A 26,662-nucleotide genomic window follows, 5' to 3' on the forward strand; every position below is an offset into this window, starting at 1 on the left:
GTTGTTGTTGGAGTTGGTTTTGGTTCTATTTGCCGTCCATCAGATGCTTTCATGAAGACATAGTTGCTGCTCCCAATTGGTCTACTTGCATTTAGGTCATGAAGAGTTACTCTCTTCTTGCTTTTGTATTGTTTTCCTTTTGGTTTTGTACAAGAGATGGGGGATGCTTCATTGGTTCTCTTATTCTCTTTTTCTTTTTCTTGTACTTTGTTCGTCGGACTCTGTAATTTTTTCTTGTTATTTAATAAAATTAAACAGGAGGATGGCGGTGGGCTCCAAGAGTGTGGTGGACCCTTCACCTTCGGGTTTGAGGTTGGAGAATTGTTCTTTACATTGTTCATCTCTGATGAGCTAATATCGCTTAATTTCTTATCTATTAAAAAAAGAAAAAGTTGAGATGTAGGCCCACAGATGGCAGTTGCAGTTATGTAACAGAAAAGAAAATGAGGGAAAAGAAAAGAGAAAAAAGAACAGAAAAGAAACATTCCTGTCCGTAAAAAATAAAGAAAAAACGTAAACCTGTTGTGTTTGTATGCTAGGCCCCTCCTTGATCCTTTTTTTCCGCGAATTCTCTTTTCCTTCCTTGGCAACCAACTCAAAACAGTTTAGACCCTTTCTTCCAATTGTTTCTGGGTTTCAACGTTTTCGATCAGATCGTGATTATCAACCATTTATGAGAGTGTTGATCATCTTTCTGTGTAGCACTTCCGACCATCCAAATTGACGTTAATGTCAATCATTTAAGCTAATGAAATGAATGCAGGTAGCTTAGCTGGCTGTTCATCAACATAGAACATAGAGATCATTCAGATATACCAGTATGGACGAGAGGAGTGATGACGAGGACAAGGATGCATTGGCCGGGTTAAGCTCTGCCCCTGCTCCGCCCCGGAAATCGCACTCATTAAGCCAGCAACTGCGTGGAACCTCAGCTCAGAAACGGCACCAACTGCGCAAGCATAGCCTCGACGATGTCCACGTACCCATGAACGTTGTTAATGCGGATCCCTACTACGATTCTTCCGACGATGATTTCTTTCCCTACTCGTCCAACACCACCAGTGCATCATCCAACATGACTATGAGTGCTGAGGAGTACGTCTCCTCCTCGCATAGATTAGACCAAAGCCTGTGCATGGAGGGCGGGGTAGATCATCATGAACCAGGCAGCAGCCGGGAAATCCAGCCATTACCTGAATTCATAGGCAGTGGCGGCGGAACAGGAATTTTTAGGTTCCCAACGAGGGCTGCAGTGCATCCCGGTCGGCCTCCATGCTTGGAGTTGAGACCACACCCTTTGAGGGAAACTCAGGTAGGGAGGTTCCTTAGAACCATTGCGTGCACCGAGACACAACTCTGGGCTGGTCAGGAGGGTGGAGTCAGGGTCTGGAGTCTTAAGGATGTATTTGAACCTGGGTGCGGTCTCGGAGGCAGGGTCCTGAGGGGTGATGAGGATGCAGCGCCTTACTATGAATCTGCAAACACCTCTCCTGCCATGTTTTTGATGGTTGATGTTGGGAATAAGTTGATTTGGAGCGGGCATAAGGATGGCAAGATTAGGTCTTGGAAGATGGATCAGCCTTTGGATGCTTCTACTCCTTTTAAGGAAGGGCTTTCCTGGCAGGCGCACCGTGCTCCTGTTCTTGCCATGGTTATGACTTCTTATGGTAAACTAGCTCATCGCAGCCAATATCTTTCTGGTGTCCTGTCGAGTTCCTTTCGTTTATGAGATTGTATGTTGATTTAATGTAAATTATGAATACAGCCAGCAGCCTTATTGCAATACTTCACTCCCGACCAGAATTTATGCATTATATATGTAACTCTTATGCAGCCGTTGCCAATTTAGCATACCTCTGATATCATGTTTCTCTGATCCAGGTGATATGTGGTCAGGTTCTGAGGGTGGTGTTATTAAGATCTGGCCATGGGAATCCATTGAAAAATCTCTTTCTCTAAAGCCAGAGGAAAGACACATGGCAGCTTTACTGGTGGAGAGGTCATGCATTGACCTTAGGAGCCAGGTTACTGTAAATGGTGTCTGCAGCATATCTTCTCAAGATGTCAAGTGTTTGTTATCTGATAATTTTAGAGCAAAAGTTTGGTGTACTGGGTCTATGTCCTTCTCATTGTGGTTAGTGTTTGATTTGATTCATAGTTTTCATTTTATGAGCGTGTTTTTTGGTTAACAAACACAATCTGCATGCTCGTGGACGGCCAATGATTTGGTCACAATCAACACAATGATGATTACATTGTACACAGTCAATTTTCATTCAAATAAATACGTGTAAAGATATGTGACGTTGATTGATTTGGCTCCAGGGATGCTCGTACACGAGAGCTTGTGAAAGTCTTTAATGTAGATGGTCAGATTGAGAATAGAGTTGACATGTCGTCTGTGCAGCAAGATCAAGCATCAGTAGAAGATGAGATGAAGGTGAAATTTGTTTCGACGACGAAAAAGGAGAAATCGCAGGGCTTTTTGCAACGGTCCCGCAATGCTATAATGGGAGCTGCAGATGCTGTTCGCCGAGTTGCGACCAGAGGGGCAGGGGCATTTGTAGAAGATGCCAAGAAAACGGAAGCATTAGTGCTAACTGCAGATGGCATGATATGGAGCGGATGTACAAATGGTTTATTGGTACAGTGGGATGGGAATGGAAACCGTGTTCAAGATTTTAATCACCATCCTTCTGCTGTCCAGTGCTTTTGCACTTTTGGGGCACGCATATATGTAGGATATGCGAGTGGTCACATTCAGGTCTTGGATCTTGAGGGAAATCTGATTGCAAGATGGGTTGCACACAGTAGTCCGGTCATAAAATTGGCAGTTGGAACTGGTTGTATTTATAGCTTGGCTACTCACGGTGGAATACGTGGATGGAACATGAAATCTCCAGGACCTAGTGATGACATACTACGTTCTGAATTGGCTGTTAAAGAAAGTATATATACTAGAAGAGACAATGTTAGAATTTTGATTGGCTCATGGAATGTTGGTCAAGGAAGAGCATCTCATGGTTCACTCATGTCATGGTTGGGTTCCGCTGTGCCAGATGTTGGTATTGTGGTTGTTGGGTTGCAAGAAGTAGAAATGGGTGCAGGTTTTCTTGCAATGTCTGCAGCAAAAGAAACTGTAAGATCCTTCCTTGATCGATCAATTGGAGATAATTGTGGACTGCTTGATTATGGTTTACTACTTGAATGAATACTAGCAAGATTTGTTTGTTAACTTTAACTACTCAAAATTTCAAACTTTCAAAGTAACTGGCTAACAAGTTGTCGACCATTCTCTGAAGAAAAGTTGTCGATATATCATTCTCTGAAGAAAACTTTAAACTCTGGTTGATATATTGTAGATAGTAGGCAAATAACAAAGTCGTTGTTTTATATGTTGTATATTAAGTACATGTATATCGTCTCTTTCTTTGTGTGTTTACATTAATTTATTTACCATTTACTATTCCATTTGTAGGTAGGGCTTGAAGGGAGTTCTGTTGGGCACTGGTGGCTGGATAATATAGGAAAGGCTTTAGAAGAAGGAAAAACTTTCGAACGTATGGGTTCTAGGCAGCTAGCAGGCTTGCTCATATCTCTTTGGTAAGTGATTAATTAGCGTGAATTAAACTCTAGGAATTAGCCTCGCACCTGATGTAATGAGCCTGCAGTTCATTGGCATGTTTTTATAACCCTGCTCTATTGTTGATACATCCTTACTGGTCATGTCCTCATATTTTACTTTAATTTTTTTACTTAACTATTAGTTGATACTTATTGTTTAGGGTAAGAAAAAATCTTAGAACACACGTTGGAGATATAGATGCTGGAGCAGTTCCATGCGGCTTTGGTCGTGCCATTGGCAACAAGGTTCGTATATCTCCATTCATAGTGCTCATTGTTGCATGTATAGTAGTTAGCAACATGTACCTGTTTATATTTGCCATAACAGAAGCTAGGTTAATGCAGTAAGTTTCATTGCCTTCACTCCCTTTTGCAAGTACTGATTCGTTATTAATTCTTCGAAATGAAATATTAGAAAAAAATGGTACTACGAGTTTATGACACTGACCAGGCTCATTATGATGTCAAGCAGGGAGGTGTAGGTTTGAGAATCAGAGTCTATGATCGGATAATGTGCTTTGTGAATTGTCACTTGGCTGCACATTTGGAAGCTGTCAATCGCCGCAATGCTGACTTTGATCACATTTATCGAAATATGGTCTTCAATCGGTCATCTCTACTCAACACAGCAGCTGGTATGATACCATACCTGTTTTTGTCTTGCTCTCTTGCCTTCTCTACATATTTATTTTGGCTGCTTTATTCTTCTGGCTTGCCATGGGTCCTCTCTCTTGCAGCTGGTGTGTCTACTACTGTTAACACGGTTCGGACTACAAATGTATGTACTTGTTTCATTCACATGTATATATTTGCTCTTATCGATCCATACACTGGTCTATCTTGTCCCTTTATCTATCTTAAATTCTTATCTTTATTAGCAAAGAGTACTTACAAGAAGTTATGGCTTTAGGCTGCAGGCAGCAACTCTGAAGAAGCAGCAAGACCTGAATTAGCCGAAGCCGATGTGGTTGTTTTTCTGGGTGATTTCAATTACCGACTTTTTGGTATATCTTATGATGAAGCACGGGACTTCGTTTCACAAAGATGCTTTGATTGGCTCAGAGAAAAAGATCAGCTCAGAGCAGAGATGAAAGCTGGGAAAGTTTTCCAAGGGATGCGTGAGGCACTCATCAGATTCCCTCCAACATACAAGTTTGAAAGGCACCAAGCAGGTTTAGCAGGTATTTGAGAGTGCATGGAAGTACTATCAGTTTCTGAATTAGCTAGTTTGCTATTTGAGCTCTTGGCTTGTTCTTGTATATATACAAAGTCAAAAGCCATTGATCCAGATCCAAATAAGATATAAATGAACCACTAAAACGAACTACCTACCCAGATAAACGTTGTTGTTTTGTACTATGTTAATAACAAATTGACACCTTTGCTAAATATACATCCTTTCCAGGATATGATGCTGGTGAGAAGAAACGAATTCCTGCCTGGTGTGACAGAATAATATATCGTGATAATCGATCAGCTCCAGTCTCTGAGTGCAGTTTAGAGTGCCCTGTGGTCTCAGCAATTTTACAGTATGTTCTTGTGACTTTAGAATTTAAATGTTAATATTGTCTCCTCTTCTTCAATTTTTTTATATATTTTTTATTTTTCTAAAACTGTGTCCATTAACTTTGAAATAGGTATGATGCGTGCATGGATGTGACTGACAGTGATCACAAACCTGTCCGGTGTAAATTAACTGTGCAAATTGCCCATGTTGATAGATCGGTAAGGAGAGGGGAATTTGGGGAAATTATTAGATCCAATGAGAAAATCAGATCTATGCTTGAAGAATTGAATTATGTTCCTGAAACTAGTGTGAACACAAACAACATAGTCCTTCAAAATCAGGATACATCCATTTTACGTATCACCAATAAATGCGTGAAGGATATGGCCATATTTAAAATCATTTGCGAAGGTCACTCCACTGTCAAGGAGGATGGAGAAGAGCCTGATTATCGCCCCAGAGGTGCCAACGGGTTTCCCAGATGGCTTGAGGTATAAAATTAAAAAAATTTGGCCAGCTGCTGCATGCTGCTATGTCCTTAATTTAATTAAAATCTTTTTCACTTTGGTGCAAATTATATAGGTCACACCAGCAGCTGGCATGATTAAACCCGAACAATCTGCGGAAGTATCCGTTCATCATGAAGAGTTCCATACTTTAGAAGAATTTGTTGATGGCATCCCTCAAAATTGGTGGTGTGAAGATACTCGTGATAAGGAAGTGATTTTGCTGGTGAATGTCCAAGGTAGCTGCTCAGCGCAAACATACACTCACCGAATCCGTGTGAGGCATTGCTTCTCAGCCAAGACAGTATCGCGCATTGACTCCAAATCCAACAGCTCTAGAAAAGGCCAGGGAAGTCCAGTTCACAAGCAACCTGCTAACACTTCAAGTGAAACCAACTCAAAAAATCCTTGAAACTGGCCAGTATCAAGTACTAATAGCTAGTATGAGGCACCCATACATCGCGTGGTAGGAGAGACGGAGTGAAGACTGAAGACGGATTTAATCGCTGCCAAGTGTGCGGATCCTTCTAGCTAGAAATGTTAGGAAAAGAACTTGGTGTATATATTTTTATTCGATCACTCGTACAGCCGACCTGTTTTGCATGACTGAGTCAGCAGTATAGGACAGGTTTTAGTTTTATATCATTAGTATGCAACATCATTTCTTCTCTTTATTAACAGGTTCATTCTCTACCTCAAAATTTCCTAGTCATACAACATCGATCGATTTGTATTTGCTTTCTCAGTAGCCAGGTTTGATGGAAATGGAAATGCATAGGGTAGCAGTTTTCTGCCTGGCTGATCCAACTAAAAACTACGCATCAGAATCGGAGTTTGTTCACTTTCATTTATGACTACTAACAAGTGAGTTTGATCTATAATGTATCAGGACCATATCCAAGTATATTGTGATCTCTCTGTCAGTATCCAATTTATTATCGACATTCCTTTAGCCTTGATGAATCCATCATCAGTCAGTAATTTTCCAATGCATATGTATATGGAAGGGGGTGTGGTTTGTAAAAAATAGGGTGAGTTTCACCCCCAAAGAAAAAATAGGTTGAAATCAAGGTGTGCAATGCCCTTGTTGAGACTAGTGAGTTTATGAACTTTGTTAAAACTTCAAGCCTTCATGCGTGCATTCGAAACTTTCGTCCATTTGTTCAGAACTCGTCCATAAAATGTGCATTAGAAGCCGAAAGGCAATTTGCACCCTATGTGCCCAAACACCTGAACGCACCTTAGGAGGTTAAAAATTGTCGTCTCTATTTAAAAAAAAAAAAAAAATTAATTAATTAATTAATTTTGGCGGATTCATGACCAGAAGCTGATAGTAGAACCTTAGACACTAGTCCCATTTTGGTAATTTACCCTCTGCCACTGGAGTACTCTATTCTGGTCCTTAACCAGAAGCTGATGCAAGGCGGCAGTTGTGTTCTATTCCTCTGTTTTGTTTCATCGCAGCCGGCCATTCCCCTCCGATGTGCAAACGCGGATAACTGGCTTTGTCAAAAGTATAATCGCTCCGCATCTGGAGGCCATAAAAAGGTTTAGAACTTCTTCTTCTTCTTCTTATTTACTCCAAAATATAGCTCGACTTGTAGTTTTAATTCCAGAATTTGTTCAAGGGGCAGATAAAGTTCCCATCTTTTGCTTTTTGTTTTTTGATCTGACTGATACAGTTTGTAGGTGGTGTTTTATAGACTTTTCATTACCAAGTAGCTCTAAGCAAATTTGTGTTTGAAATTTGAACTTCATTCCAAGGCACAAGATTGAGACTTGAGATCAAAGACACAGACTTTTTAGGAATACCCATTGTTTTGAAACGGACACTTTAGCTTACCAGTAAGTTTTGATTCCATGAAACAGAGGGAACAAAGATTAGGGAAAAATGGATCAGCTAATTTGTTTTTCTTAGATTTATGTCCAATTAATGAATAGTTTGAGCTGAAAATCTAGCTTTTGGGAAGTTGATATGAGGGGAATTAGCTAAGTTTTCAATTGTGTTATTGCAGATCAAAAGTTAATGCTCTGCATTTTCACCGTACACATGGTACCAAGTGTTGCTGTATCTTGCTTGAGCTTATCGCAATATGCTTATCATTCAAACCACATGTCAAAACATATATCATTGAGTAAATATAGAAGAGACATAAGGAGGGGTTGCATTACAAGGTCTCAAATTTTGCCTTCAGTTCTTGGGGATGCTGATGGGTTACGAGTATTTGTGCTCTCAGATTTGCACACTGACTATACTGAAAACATGAAATGGATCAAGGACTTATCGTCCGTCAGATACAAGAATGATATTCTTATTGTTGCTGGTGATGTTTCTGAGACATACAAGAACTTTATAATGACCATGTCTCTCTTGAAGAATAAATTTGAACATGTCCTTTATGTTCCTGGGAACCATGACCTCTGGTGCCGTCGGGAGGGAGAAATTTATGTGAGCAATGCTATTTATTTGCCAGGCCGTTATAGTGCTTGTACTATATCCTCCCAGTGCAGTATTTCTCATCACTTAGCATCTTAATGTTATATACATCTCTATGCATTTTTTACTTATGATAGTATATGTTAGCATGAACTGCACTACCATTTTTTTTTTCCCTGTGTGTTTGTGTGTGTGTTAGCAAGAAAGCTGTCTTTCTATTTAGGAGTTGGGAGATTCAATTGATAAAGTATGAAGTAAAGAGAATTTCAAAGTCAAGCTGCTACTGCATTAGGTCTTTGATTGATTGATTCAGATTAAAGTGAGAAAAAAAAAAAACACTTTTTTACTGCATTTACTTTCATTTCAGTTTAATTTTATCTATTATCAGATAGATATCCTTTCATGAAAATCATAGGCATGGATCATCTGATTGGATGCTAGTGTGAATCATTAGATGCTGAATATGGCTCTTTCTGTTAGTGCCACTTTATTCCAAGTTAATAGTGCATATCTATTTCTTGTTTAATTAATGACTCTTTATTCACATGAACTGCAAGGTTTCTTCCTACTTATCAAAAATTATACGTGATTCTGTTTTTCAGCTTGATTCTCATCAGAAGTTAAATAAAGTGCTAGATGCGTGTAGAGGACTTGGAGTTGAGACAAATCCAATAGTTTTAGATGGCTTGGGAATTATTCCTTTGCTCTCATGGTATCATGAGGTGATTGGTGTAATAACATATTTGGAGCTGAAATTTTCAGCTCCGTGATTATTGATGGCTTTATCATAGTAAATACTTAAAATTACATTTAACATAAAAAATAGATTTCCTTTTTGTGCAGAGCTTTGATAAGGAGGAGGAAATAACCAATATCCACATTCCACCTCTAGAGATGGTAATTTGTGCTGTTTTTCATTTAACTATATTTGCCATAGAACGATTTTTTATGCTTCTGGCCAGTTCTGCTTTGGTCTTTAAGAATACCAGTTGTTGTTCTTTCTCTCTATTGGTCCGCACAAATTTTACTTGTTCAACCCAATATGCTAGGGGAGAAGTGGACAACTGGTCCAGCCACCAGTTACTTTTCTTTTTTCCCCTCTCTTTCTCTCCCTCCTGAAAAGATTAATGTTAGTTCTACATTTAGGCATGCAAGGACTTTAAGGCATGCAAATGGTCTGGGGAACTGTCAAATGGAGATACCTCGCTTGCTCTGTATTTCGATGCAATGAATGAGAAGAATCAAAACGTGATCAAGGAGATCCAGAACACATGTAGCCAAATAATTACCTTTTCTCACTTTGTCCCCAGGTCAGTAAATTGATCAAGGAGATCCAGAACACATGTAGCCAAATAATTACCTTTTCTCACTTCCAAGATAATAAAGTCTGTCTGGTTGCTTTTGCAAGTTGCTTCTCAGATCATATGTGTTGTTGATTGTAGTTTGTACCAACTAGTGAAAGATGGTTTTTTTTTCCTCTACAGTATTAATAATCTTACTCTAAATTGATGTGCTAGAAAACTGAATGGTTTTGGTTGCAAATTCCAATCATGCATTGAAGTTTGCTAAGTGGTAGCAGCGATACTTGTGAGGCACAGTGGTTCTGCAAAATGGTTGCGGTGATGGTGTTGTACATGCTGTTTCAATATATTGTCAGCTTGTGTTTATTTATATTTATATTTTTTTAATTACTGCCAAGTCACATACCTATATACTCTATAAAGCCTCAGAAATAAGGTTCTGTAAATTGACTCTCACAAAGCCTTCTCCACTAAGTCAATATGTATGTAAGAAAGATTAATATCCAATTTTAATCAAAATGTCTTATGATTCATCCCATTAAAATCACTGTTCTATGCTCTCTCTTCCTTCTCTCTAGTTTACTTGTCTGACTTAAACATCAATTTTGTCAAACTTTACTCTGTGGACCTTTATTATTTGTGGTGGTTAAGAATACCTGTTGGTAAGTTATAATTCCAACATTGTAAAGGTCATGGGTTCGATTCTCACTGACATATGTAAGGGTGGTGGGCTAAGGGTTTTTTAAAAATAAAAATAAAAATTTAATTTGGAGTCTGATATTGAGAAACCTTCTGTTCCTGTAATTTTGAGGCGGGTAAACCTTTCAAATTACAAGAAGTGACAATGTTTCTCAGACTATAAGAAGTCATATTTGCGTTTACTGATATACTCTCTTGGTTCTCATGATTCAGTTTTGACAGTTTCATGCAAATGTTAATTTTGTAAGTTTTTTCAGCTGTCCGTTAGATACCTTTTTTTTCTTGTTTTTTTTTTTTCTAAAGATAAAAAAAATCAACAAAAGAAGGTAACATTTGAAATTTTTTGCCTGGGGCCTCAGTTTTCATTGGACTAGTCCTCATCACATTGGCTCTGAAATTTTGGTTTCGTGATTTATTAGATTCCAAACCTGCTAGATATGCTTCATATATCCTTTTTGGTAAACACTTCAGTGTGCATCATTCTTGTGTCCTTTCTGTGTATCTCATGTGTCAGTAAGTTTATTGCTTCTGTCATTGTGATTTCTTAGCTTGACAATTGCTTGCATACCATGTGACCAGGCAAGAGCTGTGTCCAGAGAAAAGAATGCTATTCTATCCGAAGCTTCCAAAGATTATTGGCTCTGATTGTCTTGAGGTTCGTATAAGGTCCATCCATGGGGTTGAAGGAAGTGCATCTGCATGTCATGTGTTTGGTCACACACATTTCTGCTGGGATGCTGTGCTTGATGGTATCAGGTGCATTCATCACCCATTTGCATTTCATACGGTTAGTTTATTAGGGAATGTACTGCTACTGTGGGAACAAAGGGAGACGAGTGCCTGTAGAGAGTCACAAAAAAACATGAAGGCTATACGGATAGAAACTGCTAGAGAATGTCAATAGAAATGATCAGTCAAAAGCATGAAGGCTATAATATGAAGGCACTAATTCCTGAAGTGGTAATGAACTAATAATTCTAGCAGCCTTCATATTTACTCAAGAAAAGGCTAAAGAGACCACATTTTCCACTCTACTCTTCTTAAAGCTGTCTCTCTTAACTCGAGATTAATGCTAAAGAGACCCATTTTCTTATACCACATTGTAGACCACACGATGTAGCAGGCCCACATCATTCAATGAGAGTAACCACTGAATTATTTTTCATTACATTTTTTTCATTCATGAATGCTTGGTAATACTTTATGATTTTGTGGTTTAAATGTGGCGAATGAAAATGTGATCTGTCTAGCATCGTTCTTCACTTGATCATTAAATAGTTTTTCTTGAGAAGTGTTGGTTTGGTTTTCTTTCACGGGATTATGGACCTAAGTTTATAGACGCCAAAGAAACCTCTGAACCTTGTGTAGAGAGAATGAAGTTTGATTTTTTATTTTTTATATTTTTTATTTTATATACAAATATGTTGGGTGGTTGTACAATTCATCATCATTCAGTACACAGTAGTCCTTATGTTGGTAGGAGTTGAGCAATGTGTAATTCCTTCAACGTTCTAAGAATTTGTGGGGTTACCTCTCCTTCCATCATCTACATCATATCAGGATTCGTGACAAGTATTGGCATGCACTTTTACAATGCAGGTATCTGCAGGCTCCATTAGCTTACCCAAGGGAACGGAAGAGGAGAATGAATGGGGGTGAAAATTGGTTGCCATTTTGTATCTATTCTAATGGAAAGTTGTCTGATAGGCTTTCGCCGTGTTATTGGTCTGATTATTACTCTTCCAACCCAAGAACACCTCATAACACTAAACTTGCCCCTTGGGTTGCCAGGTTTTATAACCAAACATGACAGTTCAATAGACTCTATAACCAGATTGAATTTATTGATGTAATTTCTTTCATCTATGTAAAGCTTCTGAATGTTGTTGCTGTTACTCTGTTAGCCTATAAGTTCTGCTTCAGACGAAGCTAAGGAGGTAAGCGCCACAGGAAAATAATAACTGCTCCGCTCCTCACATGTATAAAGGTATTGCTTGAAAAAGGTGTCCTGGTTTTGTTTTTGTTCGTTTTTTCTAATGAGCAATTGCTCGTTGCCTTAGAGATAGATTCCTGTAGTTGCATTTTTTAATATTTCCATTTAAGACTGTAAGTTATTATTCTGTAAAGTAAAAGTCATTTCTGATACCAATGCTGAAGCATATAGATGTTTAAGTAATAGTTCAAGGGCTCCAACCATGTTTAAATGTAGAAACAGACCCAAACTCTTTATTCTATTTCTGAGATACAGAATTGGAGATCCATACGATCATGCTAAACATTCAAAGCCCTATAAGAGGTTCATGGAACTACATGGATATCTAGCAGCAAGATGGATGCTTGAGAGTATCCGTAAGAGAACCATCGGATCGGATCGGAGGCTTTTCTGCTAATCTCGGCTTTTGGGGCTAGGTCAGGTAAGGGCCTCTGTTGGGATAAAGTTAACTGCTGAGAATTTTTTTTTCGAGTTTGCTTGTTGTATTGGATTTTGTTGTCTATCTGGTTGATACTTTGTGCACAGATTTTGCTAGGTAAATCTGGTTGATACTTTGTTGTCGTAAATCTGGTTGATACTAAGCGAGTAAGTGAGAAGCATATCTTTACTACTATAAATGGAGGTCCTTTTTAGTGTAAAGGGCTTCACCAAATTTTGAAGTACTTATCAAATTAAGTTAATAAAATATAAATAAATAAAAGTGTAAAAATATAATTAACTAAACTACCATTATTTTATGTCTAAAAAATAAATAACTATTCTTTATAGTCGATCTATTTTTCATTAACATCCTAATAATAAAAAAATAAATAACTATTCTTTATATTCTTTATAGTCGATCTATTTTTCATTAGGGAAAATCATCTGTACAGTACATGACCTTTGCCCCATTCTAAACTTCAGTACCTCACATTCAGAAAATATCAGAACGGTACCTGAGGTTCTGACCCCGACCGAAGAATGGTACCTAGAGCCGTTAGTTCCGTTACAGAAGCTGACAGCTGGCATATTTTGATAAGTAAATGACCAATTTACCCTTTGTTTTTTTGTTTTACTTAATTTTCTTCATATAACTTCCTCTCTGTCTCTCTCTGACTCCCTCCCTCTCTCTCTCTCTCTCTAAACCTCGCTCATCCACCCGACTACAACAAACCCGAACAATGGGCTCCGATGACCTCTCCACCGTGTTCGCCGCCACTGACGATGAGAAGTACAAGTTCAAGAGGCCGGAGACCGCACCGTCCATAAATATCCATCGTTGTATTCCCAAGTAAACATCAACACCAACATGATTTTCTTCCACTTACTTTCACCATAGAATCCGAAATTTGCCATTCACCCAAGTGAATACATGCTAAAACAGCCTTCACCATCGTCACCGCATCAACCCTCACATTCTCCATTACTTTCATCGCCTCAAAAATACCCAAAACCTCCTTATACCTACTACACTTACTATACTCACATATCAAAGATTCCACCATACCAAATATATCTCACGCATTTCATCAATCACTTTATGGGCACAAACCAAATCACCACAACTCGAATACATATGAACCAATTCCATTCAATGACTCCATTCAATCCAAAATCAACCAACTCTAGAAATCCAAAGAAACCCAATTGAAATCCGAACCCAATTCTTAAGAATCCCAGGTCAATTCTGTAGTGCATTTTCGAAATAACGGTTTTGCACAACCTAACCTGCAATTTGATTGAGGGTTCAACTCTTTCTCACAATTAAGGAAACTGCAATCCAATTTGCACCAACATAACCCTTGGAAGCTGCAATGCATAAATTGGAAAGGAAAATTAGGGAAACAAAATTGCTCATAGAAAATGAAACAGAGAGCCCTCAAACTTTCTCACAATTTCCTAAAAAACTCACTTCCTGCCTCACTGTTCCAAGTCAAACCCAGCAACATATTGATGGCAATTATCTCAACATCGCGTGGATTGATCATCACAGTACCCAATTCTTTCTCCCTCTTTCTCATAGCTTCCAAATCGACTTCTAAGGTGGCTTCCATGGCCTTCTGGAATCTTGTCGAATCGACCTGGCGATCTTCAACGCGGTCAGTGAGCTTATCGAAGGCTTTGCTCTGTTGCTGCAAGTCCTTGGAGTCCTCGATCCTATCAATTCCTTCTTCGGGTCAGTGAAGGTTGGGTCCGATCTGAGAGACTGTAGTGATATTGGTGGCTCCATTGAGACTGGAATTCGAGAGAGAGAGAGAGAGAGATGAAAGTTGATGTCGGAATTTAGGTCGGTGAAGGCTGATTCCGATCTGAGAGATGGTGGCGAAGCCTGTGGCTCCGTTGAGACCGAAGAGAGTTGAATGAGAGAGAGAGAGAGAGAGAGAGAGAGAGAGAGAGAGAGAGAGAGAGAGAGAGATGAATTAGATAAAAAAAAATTAGAATAAGACATGAAAAGACGAAAATATCCTTCAATTGTCAACTTCTGTAACGGAGCTAACGGCTCCAGGTACTATTCTTCGGTCGGAGTCAGAATCTCAGGTACCGTTCTGATATTTTCTGAATTTGAGGTACTGAAATTTAGAATGGAGCAAAAGTCAGGTACTGTATAGACGATTTTCCCTTTTCATTAACATCCTAATATCACCCGCGTTTCTCGCGGGCACATTGCTGGTAATAATAACTATAAGGAAATAGCAACTATATGGCCACAGGTAGTGTGTGCACTAGGCCGAAGAAATAACTGTTTGGCACTTTATTAGCTTTTACAATCACATATGTGAATGTGATGGACATGACCTCTACACAATCGAAGAGAAAAAGTTCCCAAGCCCAACCCAACAAAAAGAGAAGGAAGAAAATTACAGAAAATTGAACACAAACACTAGTGAACATCTGAATTGCACAGGGAGCAAGCTAGCAGAGGCTATTTTCCAATTCATACATTGACATTATTATACCATCAACGAACTAGTAGTCCTCGGGAGCCAAGGGCTGGTGATGTGTGTGGTGGGGAGCCTCTGTTGGTATGACCATGTATTCGTACATGAGAGCTGCCAACCCCCCACCTATAAATGGTCCAACCCAGTAGATCCAGTGGTTCCTCCATCTCCACCCTACCAGGGCTGGTCCAAATGCCCTTGCCGGATTCATGGATGCCCCGTCAAACGGCCCACCCACCAGGATATTTGCGCCAACAATGAATCCAATGGCCAGAGGTGCTATAGTTCCCAAGCCACCCCTCTTGGGATCAATGGCTGTAGCATATACGGTGTAAACTAACCCAAATGTCATCACAATCTCTAGTATTAGCCCATGCCACTCGCCAACACCGGGGGCAACGTTGAACCCCACTGTTCTCTGAATACATATTTACAAAATTCTCGTAAGTACTAGTCTAAGGTTATCTAATTCAGAAAATAATTGGGTGCATTCAAAAAATAGGGATTCAATTACCATGCCATTTGTGACAAGCCTTAGCAAAAGGGAAGCCACAATAGCCCCAAGGAGCTGAGCGACCCAGTAGTAAAAGGCGCGAACAACCGATATCCTTCCACCGAGAAGAGCACCAAAGGTTACTGCAGGGTTGACATGGCCACCAGAGATGTTAATGCTGGCTGAGATGGCTGAGAAGAGAGAGAATGCATGTGCAAGAGCTATGGCTATCAGCTCAGACACTGATGTGTCGCTGTCCTTGTAAATTTTCCCTGCATGAGAAACAAAAGTTTAAGAAAGACATACGTACATATCCACGCATATTTTATATATAATATGCTACGCATACAATCCCGATGGAGCTATCTTGTGATCGTATTGCTCATGGTTCAGTTTATGTTTATGCAACAATTAAGCTAGCTATATGTGTATGTATTAACATAGTTAGGTACCAAGAGCGAGGATAGAGCCTTCCCCAGCAAAGACAAAGATGAAAGTGGCAATGAATTCAGCTAAAGTAGCTCTGATGGAGTCGGGGTGGGTAGCCTCGTCGGCCCTCCCAAACGCGTATCTACGAGCAGGCTGCGGCATGGTCGCAATTACTTGAGCCTAGATAGTGCTATAGCTCTTACTAATCACGTATGGTTTATATCTATTGATGATAGAAGTAATAATTATATGATCTGCCGGCAGTGGAGCTGCTGTTTTGCTTAGTTCTTTGCTTGGCTTCACAGCTTCTTCTTTTAGCTAGAAGATTAAGATGGAACTAGGCAGAGAAAGAGAGATGGGGAGATAGAAACTACTGGCGTTGAGAGAGAAAAAGTAGTGGGATTGATGGACGATGAGGGCAGGAGGGCGTTTGCATGTTTGACATGTGGAGGTCTTTAGTCTTAAATTGGCCGAGAGGACTTGGATTCATGTGGGACACTTGGGCAGTTGCTATGCAGGAACGGCGACACATATGCAGCATATGTGTAGCTTGCTGGTAAATCCTAGAGAGTACTAAAAATGCCTTGGAATATGGATAATTCCATCATCTGGAACGGCCTCTATCTCTTATCTCTCAGCAACTCTTTTGAATTTATCCTTTTTTTTTTTTTTTTTTTTGCAAGAGGACTAAATTCCTTCAAGTGATCTCTAGTAGGTTCACGTTTCTTGATGTCACAATGACTCGATGACTTTTAAACACTAGAATTTCTATTGTTTTACCAGATAAAAGGGAAATTTTAGTGAATTGAAGTATATGTTTTTACATTGAACATTAAATTAGTTTGATGAAGTCATTGGGATTTGAATATCAATATGAAGAGTGCGTATAGCTTTAAAAAATTAAGTACATTTACAATTTATATAAATTAAATTTTTGAGTTCAAACTTTCCTCGCCAATAAAATCATCTTGAACTACTCTCTATTTCTTGAATGCTTTTCAATACTTGAATCATTTTAGGCCGGTTCTCTGGGGCGATGTCTGTACACTCTAGGGCAATGTTGGTCAGCTTCAACATGTCATCGTGGTCATCTTTTGCTGCCAGCATTTCTACATCCAAAATATCTGTGGACCAATCATTGTTTACCACCATTCTAACCCAATCGGAAAGATCATCAATTGTTTCATCACTTCCCGGTGAGACTTTGCCTGGGATCCTGCCAGTAATGACCTCCAGTAGGACAATGCCAAAGCAATAGACATCGGCTTTCTGTGACAACTTCTTCGCTTGAGCCAACTCCGGTGACTTACCAATTGCTAGAATGCTATTTTGTGAGCATTCTCGAGCAGGCAGGAGTGGCAAGAATCCGAAATCTGTGAGCTTCACATGGTAGTTTTCGTCTCGGATAACAACTAGTACATTTGACGATTTAAGGTTGGCATGAGGAACCTTATGTGAACGCAAGGATTGGTGAAGGAATATCAGACCCTTTGCTATGCTTTTGATAATTGACAGTCTTGTTGCCCAAGCCAAAGCTACTCTTCCAACTTCTCTATTACCTGGCATTAAGATAGCATGCAATATATCGGCAACCAATTAGTAATTGGTAGAACAGATAATTGGAAATGGCAATAAAGCCTATGTGGAACAAAGTAAGAAAATTGAGACAGAGAAGTTGAATTAAACTGACCATGTAAAAGCTCAAACAAAGTAGTGGCACCAGAGACAAACTTATAGATGACGAGCTTCTCCTCCTTGGAATAGTAGAAGGAGAGAATCTGTACAAGGTTTTCGTGTCTCATCTTCCCTAGCAATTGCATTTGCTGGACAAATTCCTTTTTGCTCAACTCGTTCATGCTTCTTAGTCTCTTCACCACCACGACAGGGCCCGATTCTAGTGTTACTTTGTATGAAGTTCCCAGTTTTCCCCTGCCTAACACTTCGGCTGAAGCCCGAAGTAAATCATCCAAATCAAAAAATGCCGCGGCGGGCAAGTCCTTGTCGAAAAATTCCAACTCGACCTTCTTTTCAGGATCCCCCAACCTCTCATCCAGATGATCATCATTAGGCATTTTCTTTTGTGCCACTGCCCACTCTGAATAACCAGTTATTAGATAAATGATAAAAGAAAAAAGTTAAAAGATGAAATTATACTCCTGCTCCAAGTTATTAGAGATATACGTACCCGTCTGCTCGGCCTGATCTGTTGACGTCGCTTCATCTTTTCCATGCACTTTCTTATAATAACATAAGAATACAAATATAACAAAAAAAGGAACCGCCGCTGCTGCAGCCACAATCAAAGCGAGTGGGAGGTCATCTTTTGAATCGTTTGGCGGGGAATTAGGAGATGGAGGAGGAGTACAAGATATCCCCAGAGGACTCCCACAAAGATTTGCATTATGATCGTACGAGCTTTTGGGGAACTTCTGTAACACACCAGTGTTAGGAATTGGACCGTCGAGATGATTATGAGAAACATTAAAAGCTCTGAGTGTTGGTTGGTCGAAAGGCGGAATTGACCCATCTAAAGAATTCTCTTGCAACTCTAGCAGTTCCAGCTTTGGCAAATCAGTAGTGTACTCGAAAGGTATGGAGCCCCAGAAACGGTTGTATGAGAAATCCACATACTCCAGGTGAACAAGATTTGATAGGTTTGGAAGAGAGCCAGAGAAGGTGTTGTTTCTGAAGCTAAGTTTGCTCAGGAAAGTTATGTTTTGGAGAAATGTGGGTGGAAGAGACCCACCTGGTGCTATAGTAGCTGCTAGCCGAGTTCCTTCTAGGACAAGGTGAACAACGTGCCAATTTGAACAAGCAATACCAGACCATTTGCTGCTGTTAATGTTATTGCAGGGAGGGCCGGTCCAATTTGAGTGCAAGTTGGAGGAGTTTGAGCTCACAGAGTCTCTTAACCTTAGTAAAGCCTCTCTTTCTTCTGAGTAGTATTCATCAAATCCTTCCGAGGTCCACGACGACGATGATGTTAATATCGGATTGATCAGAAAACTCATCATCATCATCGCAAAGAGTATGTACATGTTTTTAGAAGAGGTCTTCATGCTGGGATTGGATCGACTGATCGAGGAAGCAAGACAAAGACATGGGGGTGTGGGATTAATTTAAAAATTCATGTCTTGGTCATACATTTCTTAATCTATTGTTTTAGTGACAGTACCTTGACGAAGTGGGCAACGCATGGGGTTTACAAAGAGAATCAACTGATCTTGAGAGAGTCTTAATTTGGACATACATATATATATATATATATATATATATATATATATATATATATATATATAAACGTTAACAACAAAGAGTCCTTTTTAATGTCCAACCAACTTTATAAACAACGTGACAGCTTGTCGAACATATAGTATGTCAACCAAACGTTTACATTAATATATGAATACTTATATTGAAATATTCCATTTTGCAATTGATTTTTTTTTTTTATAGTCAGAACTCAAATGCTACAACTAGTGGCCGATCCAGAATGTAATTTTGGGGTGGGCTATTCTAAAGCTTGCTTATAATTTTTATTGACAAAAAAATGCTCCCTAGAATTTTAAAACTAAATTTTAATGAAATATTAATAGAAAATGTTGTAACTAAAGGATAAAAAGGGAGTACAAAATGGGAAAAGAGCAAAAAAACAAACAGGACAAAAGAACAAAAAAGAGAAAGAAGAAAATGGGGAAACAACAAAGAAAACAGGCATGAATTGCCTTAAAGGAGATTCAAACCAATATTGCCATGAAGATGGGATAAGGTTTTGCCAACTGACCCAGACTTAGCTCTAAGAAAAAGTTAGTACATGTAGTACATAAGTTATTGGAAGAATTTTGGGTTGGGTTATAGGCCAACTAGCCTCTTAAGTGATTACGCCACTGGCTACAACTAGTCTTTCGTGAGTCGATACAATCTCCCACTTATAAAGAAGAGACTATGTCACTAGACTAAATGGTATTGGGCAATTGATTACCTATTATAATAATTAGTTATTATTTCCCCTATATTAAATTACATTTTAGAGATTATTTTGAAAAAAAAAATGAAAAAAAATTAATCTAAATTGTTTAACCATTCAATTCAATTGTATTAAGCAAATGGATGGTTCTAGTATCATCAAAATGACTTGTTTTGATACAATTAGATGCATGGTTGATTGATATATATTTGAATCGATTATTTTGATTTACGTCATTTTTAACACGATAACACTTATTTTTTCTTCTTCTTTTTCAACTAACTAATTATTTAAGAGAAAAACATAGCCAATCCTAGTGTTGCTCTCCTTTCTTCCTAGCATCTCCTCCACCCTCCAACCATGGTTGATGACCTCTTGATCCACCTTGCAATTGCACTGGCTATCTCTAACAAAGGACATGTTTCCTTTGGGGCTGCCGGCAAGGTGGCGATCTCTGCTTACTATTATGTTGTGGGACTGCTTCTGTCTGTGAAGAAGAAAATTGAACCAAAAGCTTTATGGGAACGATGTCGTCTGCCTAGCGTCTCAGGTAGCGACTCTCAATCCAGGACCAAGGTGGTCGATTTGTGTTGAAGTTTTCATGGTAAGAATTGTTACAATGGACCCTGGTTTTTTGGGAAGTCCAAGTTTGCTCTTTTGGAGTATGACGGACTGAGCGAAGTTGAACAGGGTCAGATATCTTCTTTTCCTGTATGGGTCGAGATTTTTGGATTGGCACCAGCTTTGATGACGGATGAGGCGGTGGCTATGGTGGTTGCAAACCTAGGCAGTGTTTTACAGATTGGCAAGTCGGGAATTTGTCGTGGTATAAGTGCCCGTGAGTAGTACAACGACACAATCACTGATCCAGCGAAACAGGGCTTATCACCCTCTTATTTTCGAGTTTCATTTTAAGGTGACAGTGACTCTGCGCTTCAAGACGAAAGGGTGGTAGGATTTTGTGAGATCTGTGGGCTGCCTGAGCACCTAAAGGAATGCTGTGCAAGACTCTCGGATGTGTCTGCAGCGCAGGCGCATAAACTAGTGAAGTTTGTCCCTAACCTTACTTTAGGGTTTCAGGTGTTCCTTTGATTCCGTTCTTCAGCTGTCTCATTAATTACTTAAGAAGACAAGATAAGAGGTTATTCCTTCAGAGGCGGTGGTGAATACCATCTCAAGGGTGAAACGCAGTACTTCACTAGCTATGGTGATGTATAGTAAGAGAACCAAGTAGGTGGTATCTCCTATAGTTCTTGTAACGTAGACTTGACTTTGAACCACAGATGGACCTTCTCCTGGACAAAGAACTTTGTTGGTGTCTCCCCTCAAAAAAGAGGAAGGTGGGCAGGCCAGTTAGGGCTTGGAAAAAGCCAAAATTGGAGAATGTGAGGCATTGGAAGGTTAAGCCTAATTTTGCTACCAAGAAGAAACCTCACAATAAGCTGGTTCCTAAGCCAATGGAAGTTAGTGCTAAGAGAGTGTTGCACCTGGAAAATGAGGAAGTTATGGTAGCTCATGTGGTTAACCCGGGGATTATCCCCGATCTGCGTAGGTAGTTTCTAGAATGCTTGAATAAATTAGGATTTCTACTTGTCTTGGTAGGTTTTAATCCTATTACTATCAGGTTACATGTTATTTGGTGCTTAAATTTATAATGACATTCGTCTAGGTTATTTTAGGATAGCCTAGGTGATGACTCAATATTGATGTAGCCTGTTGAGGGTGAGTGGTTGTGTAATGTTGTTATTTAACTCTTTATTTTAATGGATAGACACCCACACCTTTTCAAAAAATAGAAAATGAACTGTTCAAATTATATATAAAAATAAAATATATAAATACATAAATTCCAAAATAGATTGAGCTAAACGAATAGATTCACTCAAGAGGTGAATATAAGAATTAACTACGAATTTAATAAATCACATCGAGAAAACTTGCATGAAATCATGCATTGAATCAAATATTTGAGTTTAAATCATTGTGGAGAATCTTTTGTCATTTGTTAAAAAAACTAAAACTCATAAAAGACTGAAAAATTGAAAACTAATTTCCAACACAAGCGGCGGAACTCTAATCTAGATCATCAAACAATTATAAATTTAGGTGTAGTTTGGGATTGCTATGACTTTTAAAAAATAAAAACCTCTTATGTTGGGACTGACAACAGCTTTTAAAATTAACATTTGAGTTGCTTCTATAATCTATAGTCAATCACCTATATTTTTTAATTAAATATGCTTTTAAGTTTACCAAACATCTTAAAACCTAAAACTTTAGAGAAAAGCTGATTTTTATCACTAACTACGCCTTAGTCTATCAGGAAAAAGGAACAAAAAAAATCTTTAAAGTAAGGTTGTCAGAGTGATGGATACGAAGTAATTGGTACAGTATACCATAATAAATTATTTTTTACAGCAATTTTCACGTATTGCAAGGTAAAATAGATACTCATATAAAATCATAAAAAGTCGAACAACACATAAGAATATAGAGTACTAATCTAATCTTGCACCTCGATCATCTGCATTGCTACTAGCTTGTTCAATCATGTCGTCTAGTTATGTCGATTTGGAAGCCATTCACTAAACGAGCCGAGGGAAAGAAGGACATACGATCGTCTTTAAGTTGGGTCCACCTGAGTTTAAAATATTACGAGCTAGTGATTTATAGTTTATTTTCGTTTCGAGCTAAAGTTCGTGATTATTATTTAATGAGAAAGAACAACAAAATGTTTTAGAATTTAGAATTAAACTATATAGTCACAAGATGCATATATTTTACTACGATTTACCGATATGTTGTGACAAAGTAATGGAGGAAAAGGGCAATTTGAAGGCGAGCCAACTCAGCTCCTGGACAAAATCTAGGTCCTCCTCCAAAGGGTGCAAAGTATAGGCTACTTCTCCAATTTCTTTTCTCCTGTTTACGTAAACAAATTATGATAACGATAAAACATAAAGGGTCAATTTCATTTTACATCCTTGATCTTTACACTCTAAATCATTTGAGTACCTGCACTTTTAATTTCATCACGAGTGTCATTGTACTTATCAATTTTAATCAATCTTGTCTAACATTTGGCTTTGAAATTATAGTAACATACGATATAATTTTACATGTCATATTAGTGAATCATCATTATACATGGGAGCCCATTAGATCCACATTTTCAATTTACAAAATACTTGACAAAATAACTAATGATCGGATATTATTGATTAAATTAGAGAGCACAGGGTCATATGCATGTGATGAAATTAAAAGTACAGAGCCACAATTGATTTAACGTGTAAAGATGAGGGAGATAAATGAAATTATATCATAAAAAAAATAATGAAGTACACATTAATCATACATAATTTATAACTTACTGAGAGCAACATAAAACTTTCATAGCTAGGAAGATTGATTGTAATATATAATTATAAGATCCTGAATAATGTATATATGTCCATGTCATTAACCAGAGATCGAGTACGTAGAGACTAACCTGATTTTCACTGTCCATCCATCTCCAAGGACTGAAGGCGAGGGCTTCATTATACACATTTTCATCCAAATGAACTGCTGAGAGGAATGGAACGACAAAGCATCCTTTGGGAATAACATAGTCTGCACCGAAACTAGTATTTTAATTTCACGACACTTGCATATATACCGGGTAAAAATATAGAACGACAAGTTTGGGACGGGAATAGATTATGAGCTAGATCAAATAAAATATGATCGGTTGGGCGTAATTTCATCCATCAATTATGATATGAACCGTGTTCAGGAGATCAGATGAATATCAATGTAGCGTACACATGCATATGTACATACACGCACACACACACCTTGGTACTCAACGTCTTCTTTTGCCTCCCTTAGTAACCAAATTGCAATTCCTCCAAGTCGAAGTGTTTCATCAATGACCTTCACATATCAAAGATGGCTTGGTTGTTAGTTAGGAATGTAGTACCTCCACGCACAACTTCTAGCTTCTTATGCACCCAGTGCTACATTATTAAGTTAAATCTCAAAACTGATGCATATATTGTTTAGTATATCAACGTGAAATCTGGGAGAAAAAAAAATGCGAAATATGAATTCATGGACGCATCATATGCAGGCGTCGTATATATATAATTCATGTACTCCGTGATATATATAATGCGAAATATATTCTTACACACTGAGTAAAAGGCATTGCTTTATAATCGTGCCATGTAAGCATTTCTTCTCCAACAGGTTTGCTTCTTCTGAGACTGTCTTGTTCATCCTGCATGTAAAGACGATCCAGGCGACGATTAATTAATTAATCACCCAGAGAAATTAACTGACTTCGACGTACGTGCCTTGTTTGATTAAGGGCTTTTAACTCAATTAAGCACATTCGTGTATTGCTGCATACTAAGGCTAATGCAATAAGCAATTATTTGGTATATCTAACAAGCTTTTGCGATGTAGTAATAACTAGCTTCTGCATATCCGAGAGCTTAAATGTTTACTTTTTAATGTTTTTCACCTCCCATGTTTATTTATTTTAAAGGGGGGGAAAACCCTAAATCAACAAAATTAGAAATATATGTACATCGTCATTTGGATGGACTTAGGACATACCAGTAATTGTTGCATTGCTGTGGGACACTGGGTAAGGAAATAGACTGCAAATAGCATTGTTTTAGCAGTTGTTTCGTTGCCAGCAAAGAGAAGATTGATAATGAAGTCTGCTACAGACTCATCACCTAAGCTTTCTTCCTCCAGTATTCTTCCAAGCACGCCATTACCTATTTCCGTTGCACCTTCTCTCTGTTCTTTGATTATCCTATTTATCTTGGTTATGATTTTCTCCCTTGCCTTCATTAATTCATGTCAAACCATTAATTCGAAACATCATACGTACTCTTAATTAATACACACTTGAGCATGCATTCTAGAATTAATTAGTAATTATGAGTTTATGAGCTCGTATGCAAGGATTTACATATTTTCCTACGCCGACGTTAATTTTAACATTATATATATTAACAATTTATATTAGGGGAGGCGAGACCATATGAAGGTATGACTTTTTCAAGTTGGTCCATCGTGATAGATGGATAAAGTAATATTTCTTTCTAAGGGAAAAGCAACCAACTATTCAGGATAATAAGGCGGCATAGCAGCTCCTACGCATGGCAGTGTGAGACATCTACATGCAGCAACTTAATTACGTACCTTCATGGCAGTGTGATAAGCACAGCCGGGCAAGTTGATTGGAACGGAGAGACAACCATCAACGAAATCGGAGAAACACTGAGCCATCTCATTAATCTCTAACTCACTCGAAATTCCCAATAGTTGATTAACCATAAGATGTATAGCCAACTGTAATTGACATATAAATATATATGAGATAATATTTTTAATAGTTTGACCGACTGATATGGTGATATATTCTTGCAAGAATATCACATTATATACAAGATGGTCTCCATGCGTGTATGCGTCCACCACATATATGATTGGAATTAAGCAATACCTTTCTACAAAGATCCTGAAGAAGTAATGGCTGATTGGTTGGGTAATTGCTCAAAGCTTGAGTGATAACCATTTGAATATCATCCAATAAATTAATTTTAAGTAGCTTATCAAGACGCATCATATTGGAGGCGATGCTATGGAGTTTCCTCTGTTGCTCACCATGCACCGTGATCACACCATTTTTCCCTACCAAGTCTTTGAAAGATTTTGGATAGCTGGACTGAAACAATTTACCTTCATTTTGCATTACAAACCGGTTAAAGCTCGGGTCTGCTGATACCACACACCGTTTTCCAAATAAAAAGCAGGAGAATATCTTCCCAAACCTGCAGCAGGCCGGCATTTATAAATAGGAGCTATGTATGTGTATGTAGTTGATCGATAACCGGATGATGTATAAAAAATTAAAATATATACTACAATTAGCTAGCTAGTCAACTCGATTGATCTAATTTAACTTGAATAGATCTTGCTATATGTATAGTACCTTTTGATTTGTTGTTCAACAAACTGCGGGGGATGAGAACTTGCAACAGCATTGTACCATTCGAAGCTGTCACCAACTATCGGCCAGCCTCTTCTTCCCGGTGGCAACTTGTATATTCTTGATCCTACCACCTTCTTTTCCTTGATCTTCCGCAGAAATCTTGCAACAAATAATACGAACAATACTGACCAGATCATAATAACCAGGTAGCTGTTGGTGCCTGCTGAAAAGAGGTCTCCCATTTCCGGCCTTAGCAAGACTGATCAAATGATATAATTTTGTGGCTGGTCTAGAGAGCTAGCTAGCTGAAACCAGCCAGAAAAATTAGCAATAATTATTGACAATAATATTTAAACGCTAGTGTGCAACTACACAAACATATAATTAAAACAAATAACAGTAATATAATTATTTATCGGGCCGGCATCATTGACTAAAGTATTGAAGATAGTAGGACCACGTCGCGCTGCAATAACATAATTAAGTTATTTCTTAAAAGGATATACATGACAGGTTCGAGATTTGAATGCATATATATTCTCTATATATTCAGAAGATTTTGAAGTTCAATTCAATATATGTTGTATATGCAGCAGATAGATGTACATACACTGAAGTGAAGAATATGCATACCATGATTCCATAACTAATTGCTAATGTTTACATAGGCAGCAGGAGCACCTCCCTCGCATACACTTGAAGGAGATCGGTGAGAAAGGGGCTCTCGACGCTCTTATATAACGTATAGAAGTACTCAAAGCTAGGGTCCTGATGATCGACCCTTTTTGGGTGC

The 26,662-nt window shown here is 38.5% G+C and overlaps 5 protein-coding genes across 10 annotated transcripts; 2 read left to right on the forward strand and 3 right to left on the reverse strand.

Annotated features, from left to right (window-relative positions):
* Positions 1–525: 525 nt before the first annotated feature.
* LOC112176146 (type I inositol polyphosphate 5-phosphatase 12) lies at positions 526–6,432 on the forward strand. 2 transcript variants are annotated; one of them, XM_040510480.1, is made up of 11 exons: positions 529–1,667; positions 1,882–2,134; positions 2,326–3,139; positions 3,479–3,603; positions 3,786–3,870; positions 4,097–4,259; positions 4,362–4,402; positions 4,535–4,805; positions 5,030–5,153; positions 5,262–5,622; positions 5,714–6,432. In XM_040510480.1, the coding sequence occupies exons 1-11, from the start codon at positions 821–823 to the stop codon at positions 6,047–6,049; spliced, it is 3,420 nt and encodes a 1,139-aa protein (XP_040366414.1). In that variant the 5' UTR covers positions 529–820; the 3' UTR covers positions 6,050–6,432. The 2 variants fall into 2 exon arrangements, with proteins under 2 accessions (XP_040366413.1, XP_040366414.1); XM_040510479.1 differs by having other exon boundaries at positions 526–1,667; positions 4,097–4,402.
* A 572-nt stretch (positions 6,433–7,004) lies between these two features.
* LOC112180069 (acyl-carrier-protein phosphodiesterase PptH) lies at positions 7,005–12,633 on the forward strand. 3 transcript variants are annotated; one of them, XM_024318573.2, is made up of 7 exons: positions 7,005–7,185; positions 7,653–8,086; positions 8,677–8,796; positions 8,918–8,971; positions 9,221–9,384; positions 10,654–10,830; positions 11,674–12,149. In XM_024318573.2, the coding sequence occupies exons 2-7, from the start codon at positions 7,664–7,666 to the stop codon at positions 11,882–11,884; spliced, it is 1,149 nt and encodes a 382-aa protein (XP_024174341.1). In that variant the 5' UTR covers positions 7,005–7,185; positions 7,653–7,663; the 3' UTR covers positions 11,885–12,149. The 3 variants fall into 3 exon arrangements, with proteins under 3 accessions (XP_024174341.1, XP_040367085.1, XP_040367086.1); XM_040511151.1 differs by having other exon boundaries at positions 10,654–10,729; positions 11,674–11,877; XM_040511152.1 differs by lacking the exon at positions 7,005–7,185 and having other exon boundaries at positions 7,944–8,126; positions 11,674–12,633.
* Positions 12,634–14,927: 2,294 nt separating this feature from the next.
* LOC112175132 (probable aquaporin TIP3-2) lies at positions 14,928–16,069 on the reverse strand. Its single transcript, XM_024312800.2, has 3 exons — positions 15,931–16,069; positions 15,500–15,750; positions 14,928–15,403 (listed from the first exon to the last, which is right to left on the reverse strand). The coding sequence occupies exons 1-3, from the start codon at positions 16,067–16,069 to the stop codon at positions 15,014–15,016; spliced, it is 780 nt and encodes a 259-aa protein (XP_024168568.1). The 3' UTR covers positions 14,928–15,013.
* A 782-nt stretch (positions 16,070–16,851) lies between these two features.
* Positions 16,852–18,974, reverse strand: LOC112176147 (probable leucine-rich repeat receptor-like protein kinase At1g68400). Its single transcript, XM_024313967.2, has 3 exons — positions 18,093–18,974; positions 17,598–18,002; positions 16,852–17,466 (listed from the first exon to the last, which is right to left on the reverse strand). Exons 1-3 carry the CDS (start codon positions 18,964–18,966, stop codon positions 16,871–16,873), a joined length of 1,875 nt encoding a protein of 624 aa, XP_024169735.2. The 5' UTR covers positions 18,967–18,974; the 3' UTR covers positions 16,852–16,870.
* A 3,272-nt stretch (positions 18,975–22,246) lies between these two features.
* LOC112180449 (abietadienol/abietadienal oxidase) lies at positions 22,247–26,662 on the reverse strand. 3 transcript variants are annotated; one of them, XM_024319014.2, is made up of 10 exons: positions 26,503–26,662; positions 25,870–26,174; positions 25,381–25,708; positions 25,077–25,226; positions 24,480–24,716; positions 24,049–24,138; positions 23,714–23,792; positions 23,368–23,489; positions 22,669–22,796; positions 22,247–22,512 (listed from the first exon to the last, which is right to left on the reverse strand). In XM_024319014.2, exons 2-10 carry the CDS (start codon positions 26,109–26,111, stop codon positions 22,419–22,421), a joined length of 1,470 nt encoding a protein of 489 aa, XP_024174782.1. In that variant the 5' UTR covers positions 26,112–26,174; positions 26,503–26,662; the 3' UTR covers positions 22,247–22,418. The 3 variants fall into 3 exon arrangements, with proteins under 3 accessions (XP_024174782.1, XP_040367966.1, XP_024174783.1); XM_040512032.1 differs by having other exon boundaries at positions 26,480–26,588; XM_024319015.2 differs by lacking the exon at positions 24,480–24,716.

This window comes from Rosa chinensis, chromosome 7 (assembly GCF_002994745.2).
Source record: "Rosa chinensis cultivar Old Blush chromosome 7, RchiOBHm-V2, whole genome shotgun sequence".
NCBI lineage: Eukaryota > Viridiplantae > Streptophyta > Magnoliopsida > Rosales > Rosaceae > Rosa > Rosa chinensis.

Excerpts from the sequence above, each read along its gene's own strand:
- LOC112176146 (XM_040510479.1), top strand. The coding sequence starts at position 821 with ATGGACGAGAGGAGTGATGACGAGGACAAGGATGCATTGGCCGGGTTA. Across the intron at positions 5,154-5,261 it reads GTGGTCTCAGCAATTTTACA|GTATGATGCGTGCATGGATG; the intron begins GTATGTTCTTGT and ends ACTTTGAAATAG. Across the intron at positions 5,623-5,713 it reads GGTTTCCCAGATGGCTTGAG|GTCACACCAGCAGCTGGCAT; the intron begins GTATAAAATTAA and ends CAAATTATATAG.
- LOC112180069 (XM_024318573.2), top strand. The coding sequence starts at position 7,664 with ATGCTCTGCATTTTCACCGTACACATGGTACCAAGTGTTGCTGTATCT. Across the intron at positions 8,797-8,917 it reads TGCTCTCATGGTATCATGAG|AGCTTTGATAAGGAGGAGGA; the intron begins GTGATTGGTGTA and ends CTTTTTGTGCAG. Across the intron at positions 8,972-9,220 it reads ACATTCCACCTCTAGAGATG|GCATGCAAGGACTTTAAGGC; the intron begins GTAATTTGTGCT and ends TTCTACATTTAG.
- LOC112175132 (XM_024312800.2), bottom strand. The coding sequence starts at position 16,069 with ATGCCGCAGCCTGCTCGTAGATACGCGTTTGGGAGGGCCGACGAGGCT. Across the intron at positions 15,751-15,930 it reads AGGCTCTATCCTCGCTCTTG|GGAAAATTTACAAGGACAGC; the intron begins GTACCTAACTAT and ends TTTCTCATGCAG. Across the intron at positions 15,404-15,499 it reads GGCTTGTCACAAATGGCATG|AGAACAGTGGGGTTCAACGT; the intron begins GTAATTGAATCC and ends ATATGTATTCAG.
- LOC112176147 (XM_024313967.2), bottom strand. The coding sequence starts at position 18,966 with ATGAAGACCTCTTCTAAAAACATGTACATACTCTTTGCGATGATGATG. Across the intron at positions 18,003-18,092 it reads AGATCAGGCCGAGCAGACGG|AGTGGGCAGTGGCACAAAAG; the intron begins GTACGTATATCT and ends CTGGTTATTCAG. Across the intron at positions 17,467-17,597 it reads TTTGTTTGAGCTTTTACATG|GTAATAGAGAAGTTGGAAGA; the intron begins GTCAGTTTAATT and ends TCTTAATGCCAG.
- LOC112180449 (XM_024319014.2), bottom strand. The coding sequence starts at position 26,111 with ATGGGAGACCTCTTTTCAGCAGGCACCAACAGCTACCTGGTTATTATG. Across the intron at positions 25,709-25,869 it reads GTTGAACAACAAATCAAAAG|GTTTGGGAAGATATTCTCCT; the intron begins GTACTATACATA and ends GGCCTGCTGCAG. Across the intron at positions 24,717-25,076 it reads CTTATCACACTGCCATGAAG|GCAAGGGAGAAAATCATAAC; the intron begins GTACGTAATTAA and ends GAATTAATGAAG.